The sequence below is a fragment of the Panthera pardus genome, unplaced genomic scaffold, assembly GCF_024362965.1.
Source record: "Panthera pardus isolate Hobbes unplaced genomic scaffold, ASM2436296v1 HiC_scaffold_15, whole genome shotgun sequence".
Classification (NCBI taxonomy): domain Eukaryota; kingdom Metazoa; phylum Chordata; class Mammalia; order Carnivora; family Felidae; genus Panthera; species Panthera pardus.
The window spans coordinates 51,116,694-51,141,464 of record NW_026526710.1 but is presented as its reverse complement, the minus strand read 5'-3'; the positions used below and the strand labels follow the sequence as shown (position 1 = coordinate 51,141,464).

Here is a 24,771-nt window from a genome sequence, read left to right as displayed (position 1 = left end):
TCAAGCCCCACGTGGGGCTTGGTTCCGAGTATGGAACCTGCTTGGGATTCTCTCTCTCTGCCCCCACCCACACCCTGCCTGCATGCCCGCTCTCAGACTCTCTTAAAATAAATAAACATTAAAAAAAATAGTCTGATAAACGTTGCCACTTGAAAAAAATCAATGTCTTTTTATTTTTAGACAGAATATGCTATACAAATTAGTCATACTGGATATTACTTTAGCTCTCATTTTTGTTCAATCTATAGAGACAAGATACACATAGTGGAAGAGAAATCCTCACACTCTGACATATGGAACTCTTTTTAAAAAAAATTGTTTCACATATTTAGGAGCTGTGATTAAATGGTAGTGAAGAAGGATTTCAAACCAATCAAGTTTATGGGCTACATTAGTGATAGCAAAACAAGTCCATATTTGCTGTGAATACTGCAGGAACTTGAAAAGTCATATTCATTAGGAAAACCAAAACTAGGCCAAAGAAAACTTTCCGAGAAAATGGGGCACTGGAGTTATGTAGTTAATAAGTTTAATACCAGAATAGCATAGCATATTCACACAGAGGGAATTTAATGACAGATAATTAACAGTAGCATAAGGTAGGACTCTTCCATTGTCAGGAGATCAATGGCATGCTGATTATCAGAATACATGCCAATTAAGACATGGAAGGGAATTCAGTTTTCCCTACATTCTCTAAGGTGACTTCTCGGATATGCAATAGGTAATTAGGGCTCTCTAAAGGTTTGAGATTATAACACTAGTACACTTCTGAGTTCTGATTGCACGCCCCATCACACTGATTTTTACAATATCTGATAAGGTTCTGCATTAACACTTATACATTTCTTTAATGATAAAACTCTTCCCTTGTGGACTATATTTGAACAAAAGACCAAAGGTTTTTTTTGTTTGTTTGTTTTTTTTTTACATTTTAGCAGACAGAAATTCCTTTCCATTGTTGCTGACCTTCAGTAACATTTTTGTTCACATTGAAGCTTTTCCCAATTACAGGATTCCTCCTCAGAATTTTTAAATTTAGTTATGTCTCTCAGTTAAACTTTCATTGTAAAAATTATTTTCTGTCCAGTGGTTTTTTCCCCCTTACTGTAGCAAAAGAGTTGAGCATTGATTAAAACCTTTTTCATAATCAATAGCATTCCTAAGATTTTTTTCTGGTGTAGTGTCTCTGGTACTGAGTAAAGTTGGTGTATACTCCAAAGGTTTTCCCACATTCATCACATTTAGACTGTCTTCCCCAGAATGGACTATCTCGTGATCAATAAGATCAGAGAGCTGGCTAAAACTTCTGTTGCACTGACTACACCGGTGGGGTTTCTCCCCAGTGTGGATTCCCTGGTGTTCAGTAAGTTCAGTGCATGTGCTGAAGCCTTTCCCACATGCATCGCATTTATATGGCTTTTCACTAGTGTGGATTTTTTGATGGTTAATGAGATCAGAGCGCCGACTAAAGCTTTTGCCACACTGATCACATGAATATGGTTTTTCCCCAGTGTGGATCCTCTGATGTAGGATAAGAGCTGAGCACTGACTGAAAGCCTTTCCACATTCAAGACATTTATATGGTTTCTCCCCAGTGTGGATTCTCTGATGTTTGATGAGGTCTGAGTTCTGGCTGAAACTTTTGTTGCACTGTGGGCATGGGTACGGTTTTTCTCCCGTGTGAATTCTCTGATGAAGAATAAGGTCAGAACTCTGACTGAAGGCTTTCTCACAATGATCACAATGATAGGGCTTTTCCCCAGAGTGCACTCTCTGATGTTTAGTGAGGTCTGAGCTTTGACTAAAACTTTTACTGCACTGGTTACACCCGTATGGCTTCTCTCCAGTGTGTATTCTTTGATGTTTAACAAGGTCTGAACGACGACTAAAACTTTTAGGACAATCACTACATGGATAGGGTTTCTCTCCAGTGTGGATTCTCTGATGTAGAATAAGATTTGAGCTCTGACTAAAGGTTTTCCCACATTCATCACATTCATAGGGCTTTTCACCTGTATGAATTCTATGATGTTTAACAAGGTCTGATCTTCGGCTAAACATTTTACTGCACTGGCTACATGGGTAAGGTTTCTCTCCTGTGTGAATTCGCTGGTGATTCATAAGATCTGAAAGTCTACTGAAGGTTTTGCTACACTGATTACATGGATAGGGTTTCTCCCCAGTGTGAATTCTCTGATGCAGAATAAGGACCGAGCTCTGATTAAAAGCTTTACCGCACTCATTACATTTATAGGGTTTCTCTCCAGTGTGGATCCTTCGATGTTTAATAAGGTCTGAGTTCTGGCTGAAACTTTTGCTACACTGATTACATGGATATGGTTTCTCCCCAGTATGGATTCTCTGATGCAGAATAAGATCTGAGCTCTGACTGAAGGCTTTTCCACACACATCACATTTATATGGTTTCTCTCCAGTGTGGATTCTTTGATGTTTAATAACATCAGAACTCTGACTAAAATGTTTGTTACACTGGTTACACGTGTAAGGCTTCTCTCCAGTATGGATTCTCTGATGCTTAACCAGGTCTGAGCGCTGGCTAAAGCTTTTAGTACAATGACTGCACTGATAGGGTTTTTCTCCTGTATGGATTCTCTGATGGATAATAAGATCAGAACTCTGACTGAAGGCTTTCCCACATTCATCACATTTATAAGGTTTTTCACCAGTGTGGACCCTTTGATGTTTAATAAGGTCTGAGCTCCGACTGAAACTTTTAATACACCAAGTACACGGATAGGGTTTCTCCCCAGTATGAATTCTCTGATGCAGAACCAGAGCTGAGCTCACACTAAAGGCCTTTCCACACTTATCACATTCATAGGGTTTCTCCCAATGGGTTCTTCGATGCCTAATAAGGCCTGCACTCCAAGCAAAGCTTTGCCCACATTCATCACAGTTATGTTGTCTTCTGTTAAAGAGATTTTGATCCTTTTCATTTAATGTATCTCCAAATTCACAGAATCCTCTGCATTCAGAATCCTGGAGAACATCATTTCTGGGGTTGCCAGACTCTTCAGGCAATGGTTCAATTTTTGTTGTAATTTCCTCCTCTGAAGCCACCTCTCCAATCTTGGTCTTAGTCTCACCATCTAGAACAATAAAAAATCCAAATGGAATGTATTCTCCATAGTGTAAGAAAGTTTGAGGTGAAACAGATTTGTATTTACCTATAAAATGCCGTCACAAGAGGGGAGTGCTCCAAAACACTGAAAATGACCCTCCGAAAGAGAAATTGGGAAGAAACAATAAGTAATGGACCATAATAACCATTTATTGAAGTGTCTCACCCAGATATGTTCTGTATACGTCTGTCACAGGAGATCTGGGAATAGTGAAACCTAGTCATAGTAATTATGACAGTTTGACTAAATGAAAGCTAATACATAAGCAATTTATTAACATTAAGTAAGGTAAACAATGTGAAAGAATACTTGAGGGAGAGGGGGAAGGAGGAAGAAGGGGAAGGAGGAAGAAGGGGAAGGAGGAAGAAGGGGAAGGAGGAAGAAGGGGAAGGGGAAGAGGGGGAGGAGGCAGTGGCAGCCTGGCTGTCACTGGGAGCACCACCAACCAGGCAGATCAGAGGTTGCTATTAGGGGAAAGAAGAAGCTATTGAAGTCCAGGAATGGTCAGGACAGAATCTTAAATTTTCAAAAATAGGTCTTTATAATCTCTCATCTCTTTTGTCCTGATTATTACAAGCAAGTGGCTAAGAAAGAGCCACATTCAGTAACCAGACTTCCTAAGTATAGTGTGTGAATCGGGAAAAGATAAAAAATCTCTTCTGAGTTGATTTTTGAGGAGGCCATTCCTAGGCTTAACAATATCAGATGTCTGTGATGGTAGGAGTTCCACTGAAATTCTTGACTATCAGTCCACTGTTAAATGGGGTTTACTATAAAAGGCACACAGTTGTCAGACTGCAAATGGTCTAGAGAGCTGAAAACACGACACAGATTAATTTCAAGGGTGAAAGTAAAAAATCTCATGTCTCCAAGTAGAGGCCTCTTCCCTTTACCAGAGGCAAGGGCATTGGAAAAAGTTAAGTTTACGGGTAAATCTAAATGTGTACTGACTGACTTAAGCAACATGAACCTCTTACGGGGTTTACAATATACAGAGAATTAAAATACATGGCAAAAATAGCACAAGAGGAGGAAAGTCCATAAAACTAAAACATTATAAGATTTTTGGATTGTCCTAGAAATAGTAAACTAAGATAAACTGTAATAAATCAAACGTATATGTTGTAATAGGTTTAAGGCAGCCTATTTCAACCAGGGTTCCATAAGAGAATAAAACAGTAAATAATCTGAATGACCATTTTCTTAATTCTCCCAAAGAAAGTTCACAGCTAGTACCATAATGGATATGCAGGAGAAACATCAGTACGTTGATTAAAATGAATGCCCTAGAGCATTGGTGCTTAATTCTCACAGAATCACATCTGAAAAAGGCTGCTATGAGGTAACAATTAAACACAATAAAAGGATGTATAAACAGTAAGTTAATAGAGAAAAAAATGGAAAAACAAAAAAACCTGATAATGTAAAATTAGGCAAAAGGAGAAAAAAAAGAAACAAAAGATGGGATAAATAAAAACAAATAAGATGACATATTTATTTTTTCCTTTTTAAAAAAATGTTTATTTATTTATTTTTCAGAGAGAGAGACAGAGAGCAAGCAGGGGAGGGGCAGAGATAGAGAGGGAGACAGAGAATCCCAAGCAGGCTCCATATCACCAGCGCAGAGCCCAATGCAGGGCTCAAATTCACAAACTGTGAGATCATGACCTGCGCTAAAACCAAGAGCTGAATGCTTAACCGAGATACCCAGGTGCCCCAAGAATATGGTATATTTAAATCCAAACATCAATTATGTGGTATGTAAATTAACGATTCCAATACAAAGGAAAGAAAAAGCAACAGCTAACACTATACTTAATGGTTAAACATTGAATGCTTTTCTCCTGGGAACAAGGGAGCAAAATAAGGATGACCTCTCTTATCACTTTTATTCAACACTATACAATCTCTATTCAATATTGCTAGCCAATGCAACAAGAAAAATAATTGAGAGATACAAATAAAAAAAAGTCACATTGTCTTTACTAAAGTGTGTCAAAAAAGTTATATGTTGTACATGAGTTTATTGGAGCAATATACAAAACCCAACTGTATTTCAGTACACTAGATATGAACAATTAGAGCCTAAAATTAAAAACCTTTTCTTTGCAGTGGTGGGGGTGGGGGAGGTGGCGCCTGGGTGACTCAGTCGGTTGAGCGTCTGACTTCAGCTCAGGTCATGACCTCACGGTTTGGGAGTTCGAGCCCTGCATTGGGCTCTGCGCTGACAGCTCAGAGACTGGAGCCTGCCTGCTTCAGATTCTGTGTCTCCCTCTCTCTCTGCCCCTCCCACGCTCATGTTGTGTCTCTCTCTCCCTCTCTCTCTCTCTCTCAAAAATAAATAAACAGTAAAAAAAAAAAAAAAAAAATTAAACACAGGTGGTTTTAATGCTTGTGTTCTCTTTAAAAACAAAAGAAAAAAACAACTTTTTTTTAAGTAGGCTTCGCACCCAACACAGAGTCCAACATGCTTGAGTTCATGACCCTGAGATCAAGAGTCAGACACTCAACCAACTGAGCCACCCAGGTGCCCCTAAAAACATTTTTTAACTGCACCAAAGGTGAAATATTTAAAAATGAATTCAACAAAATAAGTGTGGTATCTTTACAATGAAAACTGCAAAACATTGCTGAGAGAAGTTAAAGAAGACCTAATAAACAGAAACATATGCCATCACTTATGGAAAGATAGATTTAATATTGTTAAGATGATGGAATCATTCCCCAAATGATCTATAGATTCAATGCAACCCCAATCAAAACCTCAGCAGGCTTTTTTGTAGAAACTGACAAACTGATTATAAACTTTATGCACAGAAGAATCTAAACAATTTTGGAAAGGAAAAACAAAATTGGACAAGTTATGCTACCTGATTTCAAACTTTATTATAAGGCTACAGTAATCAAAGCAGTGCATAAGATCAGACATATCTATTAATGGAATAAGACTGAGTCCATTAACAGAGGTGCCTGGGTGGCTCAGCTGGTTAAGTGTCTGACTTCAGATCATGATCTCATGGTTTGTGAGTTTGAGTGGCATCAGCCTCTCTATCAGCCTGTAGTCCGTTTCGGGTCCCCTGTCCCCTTCTCTCTTAACCCCTCCACTCCTCAAAAATAAATAAATAAACATTAAAAAAAAAAAAGACTGAATCCATAAATAGATCCAAACATATACGTACAACTGATTCTCAACAAAGTTGCCACGACAATTCAATGGTAAAAGAACAGTCTCTTTTCAACAAAAAGTGTTAGAACTGAACAAGAACACAAATTAACCCTCTTTCCTTATGCTATACACAAAAATTAACTAGAAATGTAATATAAACCTAAATAGAAAATCTAAAACTATAAATCTTCTAGAAGAAAGCAAAGCATAGATGACCAAAGTTAATGCACAGACCTGTGAGTAAATAAATTTGTGTTGTTTAAGCCACCCAGTCTGTGACACTTTGTTATGACAGCTCTAGAAGACAAATAGAGCATGTTTTGAACTATATACATTTAAGGAATTATATCACATATATTCTGTAACTTGCTTTTTTTGTTCAACATTATGTTTGGAAGATTCATCCATATTCATGTGTGTAGCTGTAGTCCATTCATGCTCACTACTATAGCATGACATATACCACATTTTATTCACCCATTCTCCTTCAATGGACAGTAACATTTTGTTGTTTCAAGCAATGCTGATATGAATCTGCTGGTACATTTATCTCGATGCACATATTCAAGTGTTTCTCCAGGTTACATAAACTTAGGATCAGAATTTTGGGGTCTCATTGTTGAGTGTATGAGTTCACACTGCTCTATATTCTAACCAATATTAAGTCTATTCTCTCTCTTTTTTTTTAATGTTTATTTAATTTTGAGAGAGAGCAGGAGTTGGGGAGGGGCAGAGACAGAGAGGGAGACACAGAATCTGAAGCAGGCTCCACGCTCTGAGCTGTCAGCAGAGCCTGATGCGGGGCTTGAACCCATGAACCATGAGATCATGACCTGAACCGAAGTCGGATGCTTAACCGACTGAGCCACCCAGGTGCCCCAAGTCTATTCTCTTTTTAATCCATTGCAATCAGGCTTTTATCTCCTTAACTCCATCAAAACTGCACTTACTAGAATTCCTAATAAGCTCTATCTTGACAAATCCAATTCTCAATCTTACTTATTTTTTTGACATAGTTGATTACTCTCTTCTTGAAACATTTGTTTTCTTCTCGCTAATATACCTTTCTTCTATTGTCCATACAACAGAGTGACCTTTATATGTTATTTTCATGCATAAATTGCTCAAATGGTTTCCTTTTACACTAGGAATAAATTCCATGTCCTTACTATGGCTTGAAAGTTCCATCTCGTCCTTTCTCTCTCTGTTCTCCTTTCATTCCACAACTACTCCTATTTTCTGTCTATTCCAAACTGACCCTGTTCCTGCTACACCAAAAGGTCCCTGGCATTTGCTATTCCCTCTGCCTGAAAGCCCTCATAGGGCTTGTTCTTTTACTTCACTTCTGTCTCTAACCAACTGTTATCAGCTCAGAAAGGTACAATACTTGGTAAGCCCTGCATATTTGAGGCAACAAAGACCACAGTCGAATGTGCTGAAATAACTAATATGAGTAACTTGTAAGGTTGTTATTTTCGAGTGAGACTAGAGTAATAAAAGGCTCTGCAGAAGTCCAGATTGCAATGCAAGTTGTCCTGTCACGTGACTTTATTTATCAGGATAACCAATGGTATAAGAAGTGTCTGCAGCAGTCAGGCATGCTGTATTAGGCCTCTTGCAAGCCTCTAGAAGACAACTATAGTGAAGTAAGGCCATACTCTCTTCTGTCAAGAACAATTTTCTAAGTGAAAGGCAGACCCTGGCTTGCACTTGGGCACTAATAGAGACTTAATGCTTGAACACGGAGCACCAAATGACTATTACAAACTGACCATTGTGAACTAGTTATTTGATCCATCAAATCATGAAACTGGACATACAAATCAGCATTCCAGTATAAAAGCAAGTCTGGAAGACAAATTCTATGTGCTAGCGACCTGGGTTGCCGCAGTGCCTTTTCCTATTGCTCCACTACCCCTCTCCATTAGCCTACATTCATGGCCTGATGGAAATTCCCTCTTACCTATCTCTTACCAGTTAACAGAGGAAGAAAAAGTACAGAATTGGTTTATAGTTGGGCCTGACCAGCATGTGGACACTAGCTGAAAACGCATCTTTCACTTATTCCCTGACTCTGGAGTGACCTGAAACACACTGGTAAAGGCAAATCTTCCCAGTAGGCACAATTTCAGGTATACACCTGGTTGTCCATTTTCATGGAAGGCAATATAGCCTAAGATACATGCCTATAATGATTCAAGGATAGTGACTAATGGGTTATATAATTAGTTAGGCACCTCAAAGAATAAGACTGGAAGACTAGAAATAAGGATTCTGGAAGAAAATTATGAGGCTAGATCTCCTAGAATGGGCAAATAATGAATATATTTGTGCCCTGGGTAAATACTCACCAAAGGGCATTCTCTGTAAAAAGCCTCTCAATCAGATGGGCATAGTGATTCATGTTATGAATGTCAATTAGCCTTTTTTTACTAATGCTTGCCCAATGGATTTATGTACAAAGTGGTCATAGCAGCAGGAATGGAGGCTATGCATGGGCTCAATAATATGGATATCTGCTTATCAAGGCTGATATGCCTATCATCACAGCTATACACCCATGTAGCCATCTGCTGGGTCCAACACTGAGCCCCTAATAAGGTCCCTGGAGGGGAGCTAGCCAGCAACTAGGGGGCACATTCATCACACTTGACCCCTTCTATCACAAAGAGAGCAACAATTTGTTTTCAAAGGACTAAACAGACAGCCCAGATACAAATTAGCGTTGACTTAAGAGAATGTGTATTATTATCATGGTAATTCTATACAATATTGCCTCCAAATGAGTCATTTCACAGGGAAGGAAGTACACCAATAAGCTCATACACGTGTAATTCACGGGTCTTACCACATGTCCCATCACCCAGAAGTAAGTGGGTTTCAGTAATCGTGGAATGATTTACTGAAGGCTCAGTTACAGTACCAGCCAGGCAACAACACCCGGATAAGTTTGGGGTACCATCATACAGGATGCAATATATGCCTTAAACCAAAGAACAATAAACAGTGTTGCCTTCTCCATGGCCAGAATGTATGGGTAATGGAGCTAAGGGTAGAGGAGTAGTAATAAATGTCTCTTCTTACTATATAACTAATAACCCACTTATATTATTTTTACTTTCTATTCCTCTAATCTTGGGTTTGATGGGCTTAGGGTTCTGGTTCTCAAAGAAGAAATACTTCTACCATGGAATAAAGTCATGATTTTGTTTAATTTGAATCTGAGACTGCCTCCTGGCCACTTTGGGCTCCTCATGCGGCTGAACCAACAGGGAGAGAAAGTGTCACTCTACTGGCCAGGATGACAGATACCAATTGCTACTGGGGAACTGGCTGCTGCTACATAGTAAGGGCAAGGAACAATAGGTCTAGGAGTCAGGGGATTCAGTGGAGGTGCTTCCAAGTTCTCTCATGTCTAAAATGCCCAGTCAATGGTACACTGAAGTAATATGGAAGAGACAGGATCATCAAGGACTCAGATCATCCAGGAAAACAGGTTTCTGTTACTAAACTAGGTAAAGAACTCTGCCACTAAGATTCTGGCAGAGGGTAGAGGCAATATGGAATGGGTGATGTAAGAAGATAGTTTTGATTATCAGTTTTGGCTTTGTGAATAGCAAAAACTGTAGCAGTTATTTTAAGGTTATTATGCCTTTCCCTCCCTTTTCCTCAATACTTAATATGAAAAGCACCAGTGGCAGTAAAGTTTTATGTTTCAGATGAGAATATAATTAAAACAATTTTTTTAATGTTTACTTATTTTTAAGAGGGAGAGAGACAGAGCTTGAGCAGGGGGAGGAGAGAGAGAGAGAGAGAGAGAGAGAGAGAGAGAGAGAGAGAGAGAGAGAGAGAGAGAGAGAGACACAAAATCTGAAGCAGGCTCCAGGCTCTGAGCTGTCAGCACAGAACGAGACATGGGCTCAAACCCACAAACCGTGAGATTATGACCTAATTGAAGTCGGCTGCTTAACCAACTGAGCCACCCAGGCACCCCTGATGGGAATATAATTTAATTACAAGTCAACCTGCAAAGAAATGGTAGCTTGAGACTGTTTTTCTGCTAAGTTGGGAACATAACCCAAAGAACAAAAGTATATAGATTAAAAGGGGTGGACTGTAATGGGATATTCTCCTTTTGACCCTCTAGATCTACTGCTTACTTTGCTCTGTGCTCCAAGAGGTTGATACCAGTTTATGCACTGCAGCTCTTGGGGTTCTGTGCCCTCTGGCTTGCAGTTAGAGTTGGCCTAAAGTAGGAGGAGAACTGTAGAATGACCAGCTATCCTGGTTGTCCACAACAAAGGGGGTTCTTGGGATAGAGGACTTTCAGTGCTAAATCCCAGGGAAACTGAGATCTAGCTCTTCACTCTACATCCAGAGTCTCTTCTTGCTAGGCCAGGAGCTGGAAGTAATGTGTTTGTTTGAGCAAAGGCCATGGCTCCTATTGGCAGCTCTACCTTACAAGTATACTCTCCAGGATTTGGTTAATTAGTCTTTCCCTTTGTAGCTTTAGGCCTAAAGGTAGCAACTGCTCCTCTTTTTTTTTTTTTTTTTTGGATCCCAAGGCTGTTCTCTATCCCTTGTTAATTTCTATAATACTGCCCATCCTCTTCATGAAACACTGAATTGCTGAATTTGCATTCAAACCACCTGTTTCCTGTTAGAATCCAGACTGATACATCCTGGTTTGTTTTCTTCATAACCATTATCACTATCTATACTCTATTTTTCATTCATTCATTCATTCATTCAGTCATTCATTGTTTCTCCCACCAGAATGTAAGCTCCTTGAGGGCAAAGACTTACCTTTTCAGTTCACTGCTATATGCCCAGCACTTATAATAGTGCCCACATAGAGTAACCCCTCAATAACTAATCATAGTATATGGTTAGTAACAATTAATAAGCTATAATCTGATCAATAAACATATATCAACAATAAGTATTTGTTGAATAGTTAAATTATTTGAAAGATACATTGATGTTAGCAGTGACTACCTCTAGATGGTGGAGTTGTAGGTTAATTTTTCTGTTTTGTGCCTTTGTATGTTTTATAAATGCACTTTATATATTACTCTATAGTAAAAAAAAAAAGTTATTTAAACACACTCTAAAAGTCACAAACACATACAATATGTATATTAATTTATGTAAAACTGAAAGTGGACCCAATTCTGCAGTGATTCTCAGGAAAAATGAGAGCTAGCTTCCTGAGAATAGATTCTTAAGGTAAGACAAGTACTAAACACAGAAGACAGAAACAAAGTAAAATAGAGATACTTCAAAACTATAAAGAGGCAGAAGATCTAGAGTAAAAGAAAATGACAATAGAAGGTGAATCTCACAGGCCAAAGAGCAGCAATGGGAGGACCAAAATCAGCAACAAAATATGATGCGGAAATGAGACGCTCCAAATGCCCATACCCTTGTGCAGTTCTCTTCCACAATGACTCTGGAACTGGTCATGTGATTTGCTTTGGTCATTATAACTTCAGTATAACACAAAAATAGGTTAGAAAAGTGCTTATGCATCCCAGGGCTTTCCCTCTCTCTGTATGGGAAACTGGCTGCCCTGTGAAAAAGTCTGGGCTAGCCTGCTGCAGATACATGACTCAAGCCACACCCGGTACTAATAGCCAGACATATATGATTGATACCAACTCAGACCCTGGCCCTAGTTGAGCCACTGGATGACTGCATGAGTGATCCCAGACAACCAGGAGAAAAACTGCCCAGCTGAACCCAGCCTAAATTGACGACCTACAGAACCATAAGAAAACATGGTTTAAAAATGTCTGATGTTTTGGGGCCCCTGGGTAGCTCAGTCAGTTAAGCGTCTGACTTCATTCAGCTCAGGTCATGATCTTCCGGTTAGTGAGTTCAAACCCCGCTTTGGGCTGTGTGCCGTCAGCACGGAGGCCGCTTCTGATTCTCTGTCCCTCTCTCTCTCTCTCTGCCTCTCCCTCACTCTCATGTGTGTGTGTGGGGGGGGGGATGTGTGCACGCACGCATGCATGTGCTCTCTCTCAAAAATAAATAAACATTTAAAAAAATGTCTCATGTTTTAGGTCACTAAGTTTTGAGGTTCTTTATTATGTGGTAATAGACACAATCCTCAAAATAACCTCCAAAGTATGAGTTATTATATACTTATAAAATGAGGAAACAGAATGATGACAAAGCTAGTATTTGAATCCAGGCTGTCAGACTTCCAAACTTTAAACTATGCCACTACAACACATAAAAAGGATGGCTTGAAAAGATGTTTTATAGTGTTCATTTATTTTTCAGAAAGAGACAGAGAGGGGCAGAGAGAGAGGGAGCCACACAATGGGAAGCAGGCTCCAGGCCCTGAGCTGGCAGCAGTTTGGGGCTCGAACTCACAAGCCAGGAGATCATGACCTGAGCTGAAGTCGGACGCTTAACTGACGGAACCACCCCATAGAAGATTTTAAAGGGAAAATATCAAACACTGACAGATTGGTGATAAGGTGGTTAGAATGGGAAAATGGCTAACTCTGGGGATTCAAGGAGAGGAGGGAATTCCATGAGAATTTGATTGCTAAAATTCACAGTAAAGCCATGTGACTGTGCTTGCAGCACTAAAGAGATAGTACTGCCTAACTAATCCCGTGAGGGGTAGGCAGTGAATACCAATAGCACTTGAAAAAGCTAACACAGCCCCGGTAACAACCCTCCCCACCACCTGAAACCATTAAGAAAGATATAACACACGGCTTCTCACCTGACAGAAGGCGGTGTTCTTGAGATTCATAATTGAAGTGGATCTCCATGGGCTGCAACGGGCCACTTACCACCTCAGGGAGCAACTGGAGAATTACCATTTCCTTAGTAAGCTTTTCTTGTCCACATAGGAGTCTGAAGCCTGGAGGCAACTGGGCACCACTGGGTTCGGAAGGGAATCATGGTGGAGACTGGAGATAAAGTTTCTGAGACTAGACCACCAGAAACATCCCCTAGATGTAAAAGAAGTGAGGGAGAAAACAAAATCTCATTTAATCTCCACGAGCTTTTCTGTCAGAATTTACTAAGTTTCCTCCCTCATCATCCTAGAGTCAGGCATTCTTTGGATATGTGTACTCCATTCCAAGTCTAAAAACCTTCCAACATAAGTGGAGGTTAATGCTACTGAAATAAGGGCATCCTGGAAAGATAAGGCAGGGGAGGGAATTAAAACTTTTGTTCCAGCGGTTAACACTGTATTGGGTGCCTTTATCATACCGAACCGACTACTGATCCCTCATCATTATGTTTTTCTTTCCCTCTTTCCCTTCTTCCAGCACTCACACGTGCAGGTTTCTCTTTCCCTGGCACGCTCGTCTGATCTGCGTGAATGCATCCCCTTCCTGATTTCCACTTGCCCCCAAAGTTTCTGGTGTTCATTCAGGTGAACTCAAGGCCGAGGCGCTGACCGGATACCCAAAGCACACTAGGCCAAGGAACCACCGAGCCCAGGAGCGGCGCCTGGGGGCGATCCCGGCGGCCTAGACTCTCCAAGGACTCAAGAAAACACACAGGGCTCCCTGGTGGCGCTGCCAGGTAGCACAGCGGGCGAGATCACCCGAGTTCCCCGGCCCCCGCGACCTGACACCACCCATACCTTGACTTGTTCTCCAGGTCACTGTCAACCCTCACAGGCTGCGAACCCGCCATCGCCGCGTCCGCTCTAGGAATCTGGGAGGATTGCTCAGCTCTATGGCGCGGAGCCTCGCACGTGAGCACACGCAAGGGGGCGGCGGCCACGGCGGCGGGTCGGGTGGTGTTTGCCGAGAGTTAACCCGTGAATCTCCGCGAAGCTGACCTCAGCGGAGCTGTGGCTAGCGACCTGGTGAGCCAGCGACAGGTACCTTGCTGGCCTATCTGCCGGTTCTTGACGTGAATGTCGAAACGCCTTTCAGGAAAGCTCTCTGGGGCAGGGTGGGTCTTCTGACTACATAATGAGTTCTTATTATCTTATTCTTTTTGAATCCCCACTCCACCTTCCTTTCATATTTGCTGGTGTGCTTCCATTCTAACTTTCTACCTGTCCTGTTTTTTTTTCCGCAGAACCGTGGCATGCCTCCAAATAATTGGGAAGCCTTGTCAAAATACTTTTTATTGGACCTCACCCTCAGAGTTTACCACTCAGTAGGTCTGGGGTGGGAGCCCAGGTTCAGGTGCTTTTGTTGTTGGCTCTGGGACCCCACTTTGAGAACCATTGCCCTAAAAATAAGTAATGCTCAGCAATTCCCAAATTGCTGGGAAGCTGGATTTTCATAAACTTTGCCATCAAGGAAGGCCACAGGGTCTGTTTCTAAACGGCTTACTTAAGACAAAATTTAAAAATATGTGAAGACAAATGAAAATGAAAACACAGTAGTCCAAAAATCTTTGGGATGCAGCAAAAGCTGTTCTAAGAGGGAAGTTTATAGCAATATAAGTCTACTTCAAGAAGCAAGAAGAATCTCAAATAACCTAATCTTACACCTACAGGAACTAAAAAAAGAACAAACCAAAATCAAAACCAGTAGAAGGAAGGATATAATAAAGACTAGAGTAGAAATAAATGAAATAGAAACTAAACAGTTTTCTTGCCAGTACAGTCCTCATTGTGGCTAAAGGATCAGGGTGAGAAGAAGGACCTGAAATTTGGGGGGATGGGGTGGGGTGCATATCATGATAGGAAAGAATATTGTTGTGTCCTTGGAAATATCTTGGGAAGTAAGGGGGGATTAGGAGAAGGATTGAGACATGTGATTTAGGTTGAGATGTTGGGAAGAAGAGGTACAGATTTGAGAAAGTGGTGGCTGGCTGAAATGATGGTTGAGGTAGAAGTAGAGGTCTTTTTGTCCCAGCTCAAGACCCTCTTCTGATCTCTGAAATCTTAGGGATGTACAAATTGAGGCCCTGATATCCCTGTAAATAACTTGTTTAGGTCCTGCCCTCCCAAGAAAGGAGGGTAGATACTTTTTTAAAAAACCAGTTTTATGTGATATAACATATAACAATCATCAAATATTTCGGGTAGACAATTTGATAAGTTTTGTCATATGTATACAGTAGTAAAACCATCACCACAGTCAAAATAGTGAACACAACCAGCAACCCAAAAAGTTTCCTTCTATCTTTAGTATCTCCTCCCTTTCTTCCCACAGCTCCCAACCATTGTTCTGCTTTGTGTTACTATAGATTAGTTTGCATGTTTTAGAGATTTATTTAAATGGAATTATACAGAATGCACTCTTTTTTTGGTCAGACTTCTTTCACTGAGCATTATTACAAGATCTATGTTACTGTGTGTATTAGTAGTCCATTCCTTTTTGTTGCTAAATAATATTCCATTGTTATTTATTTATCCCCTCATTTATTTATCCACTCATGAGTTGATGGGAATTGGGTATTTCCAGTTTTTTACTATTACAAATAAAGGTGCTACAAACATTGGTGTCCAAGACTTTACATGGACATATACTTTTTTCTTTCATGGTAGTTGTATGTTTAACATTTTAAGAAACTGCTACACTGTCAGAGTGGCTGAGTTGTTTTTCATTCCCACCAGCAGTATATGAGAATACCATAGTTGACATACTACTTTTGAAAGGTTTTTGGTAAAAGAGAATGAGAAAGAGGTTAACTAGAGGTTAATTCTTATGTGCAAAGTTAAGGGTTTTGTTAATTTTTTACATGGAAATGATCATGTGAACATAGACTTTGTGAGCATTTAACCAAGGAAATAAAACTTTTTTTCAGATTGTGCTAGATTTGTTGCCTTGTGGAGTCTTACCAAAGATGCATTCTGAGGCTAAGAAGCCAGCTTGGAATCTAACAGTGTGATCAGTCAGCCAGAACAACCCTAGACCCAGTTGTGGTCCACACCAGCTGACACTGAAGAGGTTCCTCTCAGTAAGGTAAAAAGAATTCAAAGGTTTCCAAAGAGATCAGGAGTGATAACACAGGCATGGGAAATGATATGAGATTCTCAAGAATAAAACTGATAGCTCACCCACCAGTATTCTACCTGATTTCTGTTTCCTATTACATTTCTTCTTGGGGGAAACTAGGCCAAACTAACATATGTCTGATTTAGGCATAGGTTCTACAGTAGTGGTTCTTAATCCTTTTTGGATAATATGACTACTTTGAGAATATGATAGAAACTATAGACCTCTTCTTCAGAAAGTTGAACATCAAGACCTACATGTGAACTTTTGCTTATCATGTATTATATTGTATGAGAAATTAATTTCCTTTAGACTGTATAATCAGTCTTCACAAAGAATTAATATTAATCTAAAAATCAATCTCTAGGTCCAGGTAAACAAGGGAAATAAATCCAAATTGTGAAGCCAAATGAAAAAAATTGACTTTCCTTTTTGTCAAATAAATATTAACAAGTAGACTGCTCCTGTTTGTTTTGTGAATGATATATCTAAATTATGGACAATCCAATGTCTTTGAAATGTTAATATGCATTCCAATTGACTGTGACTTTTTAAAAAGAGAACCCATGCTGAAAACTGAGATTCAGAAAGTGAAATAATGGCCAATATAATCAGTTTCCAACGTTCACTTTGACAGAGATGTATAGGCTTGTATCAGAAACACCAAAACTCCCCAAGACCTCTAGAGTTGAATTCAAATCAGATCATTTCTTTTCAGTCAGTGAGGTCACTGGCATCAGTTTGAAGTCTTCAACTTCAAAACCAAGTCACAGAAGTTTGAACAACTCTTCGTTTGTACTTAACATTGTTGTGGGTTGAATTGTGTTTCCCCATCTCCAAAGATATGCTTAAATCCTAACCACTAGTACCTGGTTTTTTTTTTTTAATTCTTTTAATGTTTATTAATTTTTGAGAGACAGAGAGACAGAGCATGAACGGGGGAGGGGCAGAGAGAGAGGGAGACACAGAATCCGAAGCAGGCTCCAGGCTCCGAGCCGTCAGCACAGAGCCCGACACGGGGCTCGAAGTCACAAACCACGAGATCACGACCTGAGCCGAAGCCGGACGCTTAACCGACTGAGCCACCCAGGCGCCCCCAATAGTACCTGTTAATGTGACTTTATTTATAAATAGGGTCTTTGCAGATGTAATCAAGTTAAGATGAGATCATACTGGATTAAGGTGGGTCCTAATCCACCAACTGGAGTCTTTATAAGAAAAGGTAAGTTCAGACTCACAGGAGACTCACAGAAGGGAGAAGAGACCATGTGAATGTGAAGGCAGACCTTAAAGTGATGCATCCACAAGGCAAAGAGCACCAAGGATTGCCAGAAACTGCCAGAAGTTTGGAATTAGGCATGAACCTTAGAACCTTCACAAGGAGCATGATCCTGCCAGCACGTTGATTTTGGATTTACAACCTCCAGACTGTGAGAAAATAAAGTTCTGTGGTATTAAGCCATTCTGTTACACCAGAAGTGAGGTGCTGCTTTAACAAATACCTAAAAATGTTGATGTGGCTTTGGAGTTGGGTAATGACTAGAAGCTGGAAGAGTTTTCAGGCTCATGATAGAAAAGACCTACATTGCCTTGAAGAGATTGTTGGTAGAAATATGGATGTTAAAGGTGACTCTGGCAATGACTTGGAAGGAAGGGAGAAGGATAGTAGAGCAGTGTTCTTTCGTCTTAGAGAATACATATATTGTCATGAAGAGAATTTTGCTAGAAATATTGAATATTCAATACACTCCTGATGAGGTATCAGACAAAAATGAAGAAAATATTGGAATCTGGAGAAAAGGTGATACTTGTTGCAAAGTTAGCAGAAACTTGGCCGAATCATGTTCTACTGTTGAGTGGAAAATAGAACTTGTAAGTGATGAACCTGGATTTTTAGACAAGGAGCTTTCCAAGCAAAGTGTGAAAGATGTGTTCTGGTTTTTCCTTGCTGATTATGGTAAAATGTGAGAGGAAAGAGATAAATTGAGAATGGAACTGTTAAGCAAAAAAGGAATCAGTACTTGATAATTTAGAAAATTTCCCAGCCTATCCTTGCTCTGGAGACAAAGCCATGAATGTAGCTAGAAAACTTTTGGTGGAGAGGACTGGGTGTGTGACTCATGGATCCAATCAACTATCTCAACAGAAACCAGAAACAGAAATGGGGTTATCCAGGAAGGATCTGTGGAGAACCCCTGCATATAACTGTGGGATCCCCTTGATATCCACAGAAGACCAGCATGGTTTTGAGAATGTTGTATCACCAGAAATACTGCCAGCTTGGACTGAATCAGAGACAGGACAAAATGAAGGAAGCCTGTCAGATTTCTAGGATTCTACATGCAGGAAATGGGGTGCCCAGTGAGGGGTTCCACTTCTGAGGGCTGAGAGACCAGAGCCACCTCAAATGAGAGGGGCTGATGAAGCTTCCATTGTCGCAAGGGGCATACAAGCAACAGGGTAATTTGGAAACTCTACAAATATTTGGAAATTAAATAGCCTATATCTAAATAACCTGTGCTTCAAAGAAGAAATCACAAAGGAAATTAGAAAATATTTTAAACTCAGGGCGCCTGAGTGGGTGGCTCAGTTGGTTGATCATTCAACAGTTGATTTTGGCTCAGGTCATGATCTCAGGGTTGTGGGACTAAGTCCCAAAGACGGGCTCCATGCTGAGTATGGAGCCTGCTTGGGTCTGTCTGTCTGTCTCTCTCCCTCCTTCTGCCCCTATCTCACATGTGTGTGTGTGCTCTCTCATTCTCTAAAAAATATATAGATAAATATATATTTATCCATATAGATAAATATATAAATATATATATCATTCTTTAAAATGTTTATGTAAATATAAATATAAATATATTTTTTAACTGAATGAAAGTGAAATGCAACATATAAAATTTTATGAGATGCATCCAAAGCAGCATGTAGAGAAAAATTTATAGCTTTAAAATGCCTAGGTTGGCACGCCTGGATGGCTCAGTTGGTTAAGTGTCCGACTTCTGCTCAGGCTATGATTTTGAGGATCATGAGTTCAAGCCACGCGTCTGGCTTTGTGCTGACAGCTCAGAGCCTGGAGCCTGTTTCGGATTCTGTGTCTCCCTCTCTCTCTCTCTGCCCCTCCCTGGCTCATGTTCTGTCTCTCTCTCTCTTTCAAAAATAAATAAATATTTTAAAAAATTAAAATAAAATGCCTATGTAAGAAGAAAATCTCATGTCAATAATCTAAGTTTCCACCTTAAGAAACTTGAAAATAGGCAGTAAACTTAACAACAAAAAAGCAGAAGGAAGGAATTAATAATGATTAGAGTAGTAATTACTGAAATAGAAAACAGAAAAATAATAAAGAAATATCAATGAACCCAAAATTTTGTTCTTTGAAAATATAAGCAAAAATTGACAAACCTTTAATAGACTGACCAAGAAAAAAAGAGAGAGATTAACAAAAGCAGAGAAGAGGGGACATCACTACCAACTCTGTAATAATTTAAAAGAATATAAGGGAATACTATGAATAACTTCATGCCAACATATTACACAACATAAGTGTCATGGACAAATTACTTGAAATATACAAATTACTAAAACTGAGAAAGAAATAGAAGATGTGAATAAATGTATGAAAAGCAAATAAATTGAGTTAATAGTAAAAAAACTTTCTAACAAAGAAAAGCAAAGGCCCAGTAACTTCTATCAAACATTTAAAGAATACCAGTCTTTCACAATCTCTCCCAGAAAATAGAGAGGGCCAGTAATTACTCTGATGCCAAAGCAGACAAAGATATCACAGGAAAAGAAAGTGATCTGGAAAAGAAAACAGACCAATATCTCTAACAATATAGACACAAAAGTCCTCAATAAAATATTAGCAAATTAACTTCATTAATACATAAAAAAGAATTATACACTGATTCAGTGTGTACCAGTGTAAACCAACCTAGTAGGTTGGTTTAACATGCAAAAATTATATAGAGATTTAAATACCTCACTTTCAATAATGTTCAATAGAATGAATGGATATTGGTATAATCCTACAATATTATTAGAAATAAAAATGTATGGCATACATCTGCACAAAACAATATGAATGGATTTCACAATGTTGAAAGAAGACTGACTTTAAAAAGTACATATTGAATTGCATTTATATACAGTAGAAGAAGAGGCAAAACCAACCTATCATGTTCAGAGTTCAGTGTAGTGGCTATCTTTCAGGGCTAGAGGAGGGTGGGGACTTGAGAGCACAGGGGGTACTTCTGAAGACCCATAATATTGTTTCTTTGCTGAGTGCTGGAACAGGAGGAGGTTCCGTTTGTGAAAATTCAACAAACTGTATGTACACTTATTTACTTATAAAATCAGCATTACTAACCAATACTGTTTGGCTGTTCTGCATTCAGAGCATCAAAAAACAAAGACCAAAATGCACCATTTTTTATTATAATGCTTCATCTTATTTTCTGAGACAACTCCACCTACCTATCTGGTATCATTCTCTCCCCATCAGCTATGTATCTCTCTTTTCTTCTATCTTCAATTTTTCTTCCTACTCACATTTTACCTTTTTTCGACAAATTAGATCTCTAGTATCTTTAAAAAACAGACATCTTTCAATCTTGTTGTCTAGTCCAACCAAGTGTCCTTTCTTATCCCTTCGTGCACGACCACATTTCTCAAAGAAACTATTACCTATTTTCAGTGTCTTATCATACACTTCTTAACCCCTGGCAAGTACATTCCACAGGTAATCTCTCTCCAGCCCTTCTTCTGCCCCTCCCCTTAATAACACCATCACCTGGGGTGCCTGGGTGGCTCAGTCGGTTAAGCAGCGACTCAGGCTCAGGTCATGATTTCATGGTTTGTGAGTTAAAGCCCCACATCCGGCTCTGTGCTGACAGGCTCAGAGCCTGGAGCCTGTTTTAGATTCTGTGTCTCCCTCTCTCTCTGACCCTCCTCTGCTCCTGCTCTGTCTCTGTCTCTCAAAAATAAATAAAATGTTAAAAAAACAAAAAAATCACATTGCTTTAAAAAAAAAAAAAAAAAAAAACCAGCATCACCTGAATTCTCACCTCCTCCAGCTCTCTGCCCCATCTGCTAGTAACCTGTTCTCTCTCCTGAAACTCTCGCTTGACTTTTATGATGTTTGAACCATCTGGACTCTCCTCTTCTGAGAAGCTCCTCTTCTCTATATGTTCTTGCTCTTCCCACCCCCACACACTGGTATTTTATCATTCCGTTTATTTTCCCGTAAGATCTCCCTTGGCGATGTCATCCCCTTCTCTATCTTCAATCATATTTTCAGATACTAGCAAATCCTGCTAAGTTCATGTTTCCAAATGCCTGTTTTCTTTTTCTTACCTGTTTTGCCCTTTAATCCACTCTACTATGTAAGATACCTCCCCAAAGTATAATTCAGGCCTTGTCACGTGTAAACGGCCTGCGCTGATTACTAAATGAATTCCAAATTCCCGAGTGGCATTTGAAACTCTCGGAAACGTGACACCACTGTATCCTTAAGCCTAGGTTCCAGCCAACTAAGATGCTGGGCTAATTCCCCAGCATGCCCTGAACTTCCCATTGCGGTGCTCTGCCTCTGGCCACTCCTCTAAGTCAACATTTTAGTCGTTAGACAAGACTCAGCTTGAGTAACGCCTTCTATGAGAAAATTATTCTCACTCTTCTGCTCCGTGATGGCCCTGCACGCCCTTGCCCACGACGGCAGGGTCGATTCTCCGCTTTGCACCCTAGCCCAGCCTGGGCTGAGCCCTTCCCCTCCGTCCCCACGCACTCCACCCCGAACTGTCCAGAACTGGCACTGAAGGCAGGCGTTTGTGGTGTACGAATGTGGTCACGTCTTCCTTTTCCTCAAATGTACAGATATAAGGTTCTATTTTTATATCCTTGGAGATAAAGCTCTCTCTCTCTTCCTGTATTTCTTTTTTCTTCTCTCCGTCGCCTGTCAACCATTTTGAAGCGGGGCTGTGGGGGACCAGGTCCCCCGCAGAGACGCACTCCTCCCGGCCTCGCACCCCTCTTCCCAAGCCTCCGCGCGGCGCGCCCGCCACCGAGCTGCAAATATGCAGTCCTCCCGGCTTCCTAGAGGGGTGCGCCCGCTCCCACTTCCGGCGCGCGCCGCCCGAGGCTGATCTGCTCCCTCCTTGGGGTCTGTCCCGCAGCCCGCCGAGCGAAGGGTGAGTGAGGCGGTCCGGCAGCGCGGCCCCGGGTGCTTCCCAAACCGCCCCCGTCCGGCCTCTGCCCTCCCCGCCGCTTTGCCTCAGCCTGGCCGTGACACAGGCAGAGCCTGCGGCAGTACCAGATGGCCTTCCCACCTCGACGCTTCCGTCCGTCCGCGCATCCGTCAGTCGGGCCATTTCTTCACGCATTTGTTCGTTTGCCTGCCCATCCACCCGCCCTAGTGCCCTTTGACTTCACAAGCACTTACCGTGCTCCGCCGTGTGCCAGGCCACGGGTTGAGGAGTCGGAGATAAACTGATGGAATCTTTCCTCCCACTTCTCATGCGGCCAGAGCTCGCTCTTGAGTCAGGTCTCAGCTGACCGTCTTGACTTCCCCAGTCTAGGTTAGATAGATTCTTTGTCAGTCACCTTCAGAGCCCTTTCTACTTTCCCCTTTGTAATTCTTATCACGTAATTATGCGTCCTTTCTGTTTAACGTCTGCCTCCCTACTAAAATTTTAAGTTCTGTAATGGCAAGGACACGGTCTTATTTATAATTCTTTGCTCAGTGCCTAGCGCAGTGCCTGCACAAAGTAAGCATTCTGTATTGTTGAAGAAATGTGTGGGAAAACACAGACCTCCTGGAAGGGGCCGTTGGTTTGGTGGAGAAGGCAGATGTGAAAAGGCAGTTCAACAGAGTACATATCTAAGAGTATGGACTCTGGAGTCAGACCGTTTTGTTTCAGAACAGTCCAGATTTCATCACTTCCAAACCATGTGACCTGAGACAAATTAAGTAACATCAGTTTCTGTTCAGTTAAACAGTAGAATCTAGACCATAAAGGGCTGTGAAGATGAAATGAACAGGTAGACAGTGCTTGATTCTACAATAAAAACTCAGTGTTTTCTGTTACCATATAGTAAGCAAACAATGCAGATACATTATAGTAACAGTCATGCTGTAACAAGCAGTTTTGTCCAAAAGTGCCCTGGAGGTCCTTGAGTTGCTTGGACTAAGAGCTAGCTTGGACCAGGATCTCTCATCCCAGAGGGAAGGGCCATATCTAAGCTTCCAGCCCTCTCCATAGGGGTTCCCTAGACAACTCTGTCAACACTGGCACTTAATAAACATAGGTCAACCAAACAGTGGACCTATGGCCCCCAATGACAAGGCTGCTTTCTTAACATTGACACTGAGAAGTTAGAAGGAGCTCTTCCCTGAAACAGCAGCACCTCTCTCCAGAATTCCCTTTTGTGGGATGATGGAAGAATCACAGGACCTGTGCTCATTTTACTGACCCCTAGCTGGTAAGTTTCCCCAATAAAACCTATTCTATATCCCACGCCTTGTGATGTGGAATTTGCCTTTCCCTTGTGCCATTTCTACCATGCATTGAGAACCTGCTATGGGCCAAGTGTTTTAAAATTTAAGTTTTATTATTATTTAGGCATGGTGAGGCCAACAGATCTGGAGATGATTGCCATTGCAAAGATAGTTTGTTACTCATGGTTTCCAAGAGGAGGGGTCATGCCATGCCCCACATGGTCACACATGGTGAAATCACAGGATCAGTCAGGAGGCCAGGTGAGGGGAAAGTGGGCAGGAGCCTGTATCGTGGTTTCTGTGGGAAGGAATGGGTGAGGCAGGGTAAACAGGTTTGGGATTGGCTAGTTTGAATAGTTTCAGTGTGCTCTGAAGCATAGGGCTTGTGCCTGATTTTCTGGCATCTGACCCTGGGTGATTAGGGCAGGGGAATGGTGGCCCTGGATGAGAAATCCCAGTACAGGAGGTGGTGGTGTGTGGGCTCTGGGTTGGTTTGCATATGAAAAGCACCCTGTAGGTGAGTTTATTATCTCTAGGAATCTGCTAGCTCTGGGAAGGACAGTCCTTCCAGTGAAAGCAAGGCCCAGATGTCAAAACGCCAGAATAAAAAGATACACTTAATACATCAGGCACTACTCTAGATGTCTGTTACTTCCAATTCTTATAGTAACACTGCAATGAAAGTATTATTAACTCCATTTTTAGGAGAGAAAATGGAATCTTAGAAAGGTTTGGTTGGTGACTGCTGTCACACAACTAGTAAGAGGCTGTGCTGTGATTCCAAACTGTTGTGTCACTTGACTCCAAAGCTGGTGTTTTTCCTGTGAGCTGTCATCTCCCTGCACTATGAGAAGTGCCATGGAAACATTTTTCCGTCCTTGTTGGGCATTTGACAATGTTGACCACTGCCTCTTTGAAACTTTTTTTTTACAATAGTAGTATTCATTTATATATATATATATATTTATATATATAAATATATATATATAAATATATATATATGAATATATATATGAGTAT

At 40.7% G+C, this 24,771-nt stretch overlaps 2 protein-coding genes across 4 annotated transcripts in view; one reads left to right on the top strand and one right to left on the bottom strand.

Moving 5' to 3' along the window:
• Positions 1-24,771, top strand: part of LOC109276412 (uncharacterized) — an 87,068-nt gene that overhangs the window by 51,357 nt on the left and 10,940 nt on the right. The window contains exons 8-11 of the mRNA XM_053901910.1: positions 14,130-14,176; positions 14,380-14,460; positions 22,296-22,444; positions 23,044-23,125. Of these exons, the coding sequence (XP_053757885.1) occupies positions 14,130-14,176; positions 14,380-14,460; positions 22,296-22,444; positions 23,044-23,125 (359 nt within the window). The remainder of the gene's footprint in view (positions 1-14,129; positions 14,177-14,379; positions 14,461-22,295; positions 22,445-23,043; positions 23,126-24,771) is intronic.
• LOC128772445 (zinc finger protein 271) lies at positions 147-23,266 on the bottom strand. Of its 3 annotated transcripts, none has more exons than XM_019465399.2 (3): positions 22,696-23,266; positions 13,058-13,289; positions 147-3,113 (listed from the first exon to the last, which is right to left on the bottom strand). In XM_019465399.2, exons 2-3 carry the CDS (start codon positions 13,155-13,157, stop codon positions 1,105-1,107), a joined length of 2,109 nt encoding a protein of 702 aa, XP_019320944.2. In that variant the 5' UTR covers positions 13,158-13,289; positions 22,696-23,266; the 3' UTR covers positions 147-1,104. The 3 variants fall into 3 exon arrangements, with proteins under 3 accessions (XP_019320944.2, XP_019320943.2, XP_019320946.2); XM_019465398.2 differs by lacking the exon at positions 22,696-23,266 and adding an exon at positions 13,934-14,066; XM_019465401.2 differs by lacking the exon at positions 22,696-23,266 and adding an exon at positions 13,621-13,789.

Bases quoted from the DNA above. Each gene is read 5' to 3' on its own strand.
- LOC128772445 (XM_019465399.2), bottom strand. From the start codon at position 13,157: ATGGTAATTCTCCAGTTGCTCCCTGAGGTGGTAAGTGGCCCGTTGCAG. The intron at 3,114-13,057 runs GTGAGAAGCCGT...TTATTGTTCTAG, and splicing joins AGAACACCGCCTTCTGTCAG to ATGGTGAGACTAAGACCAAG.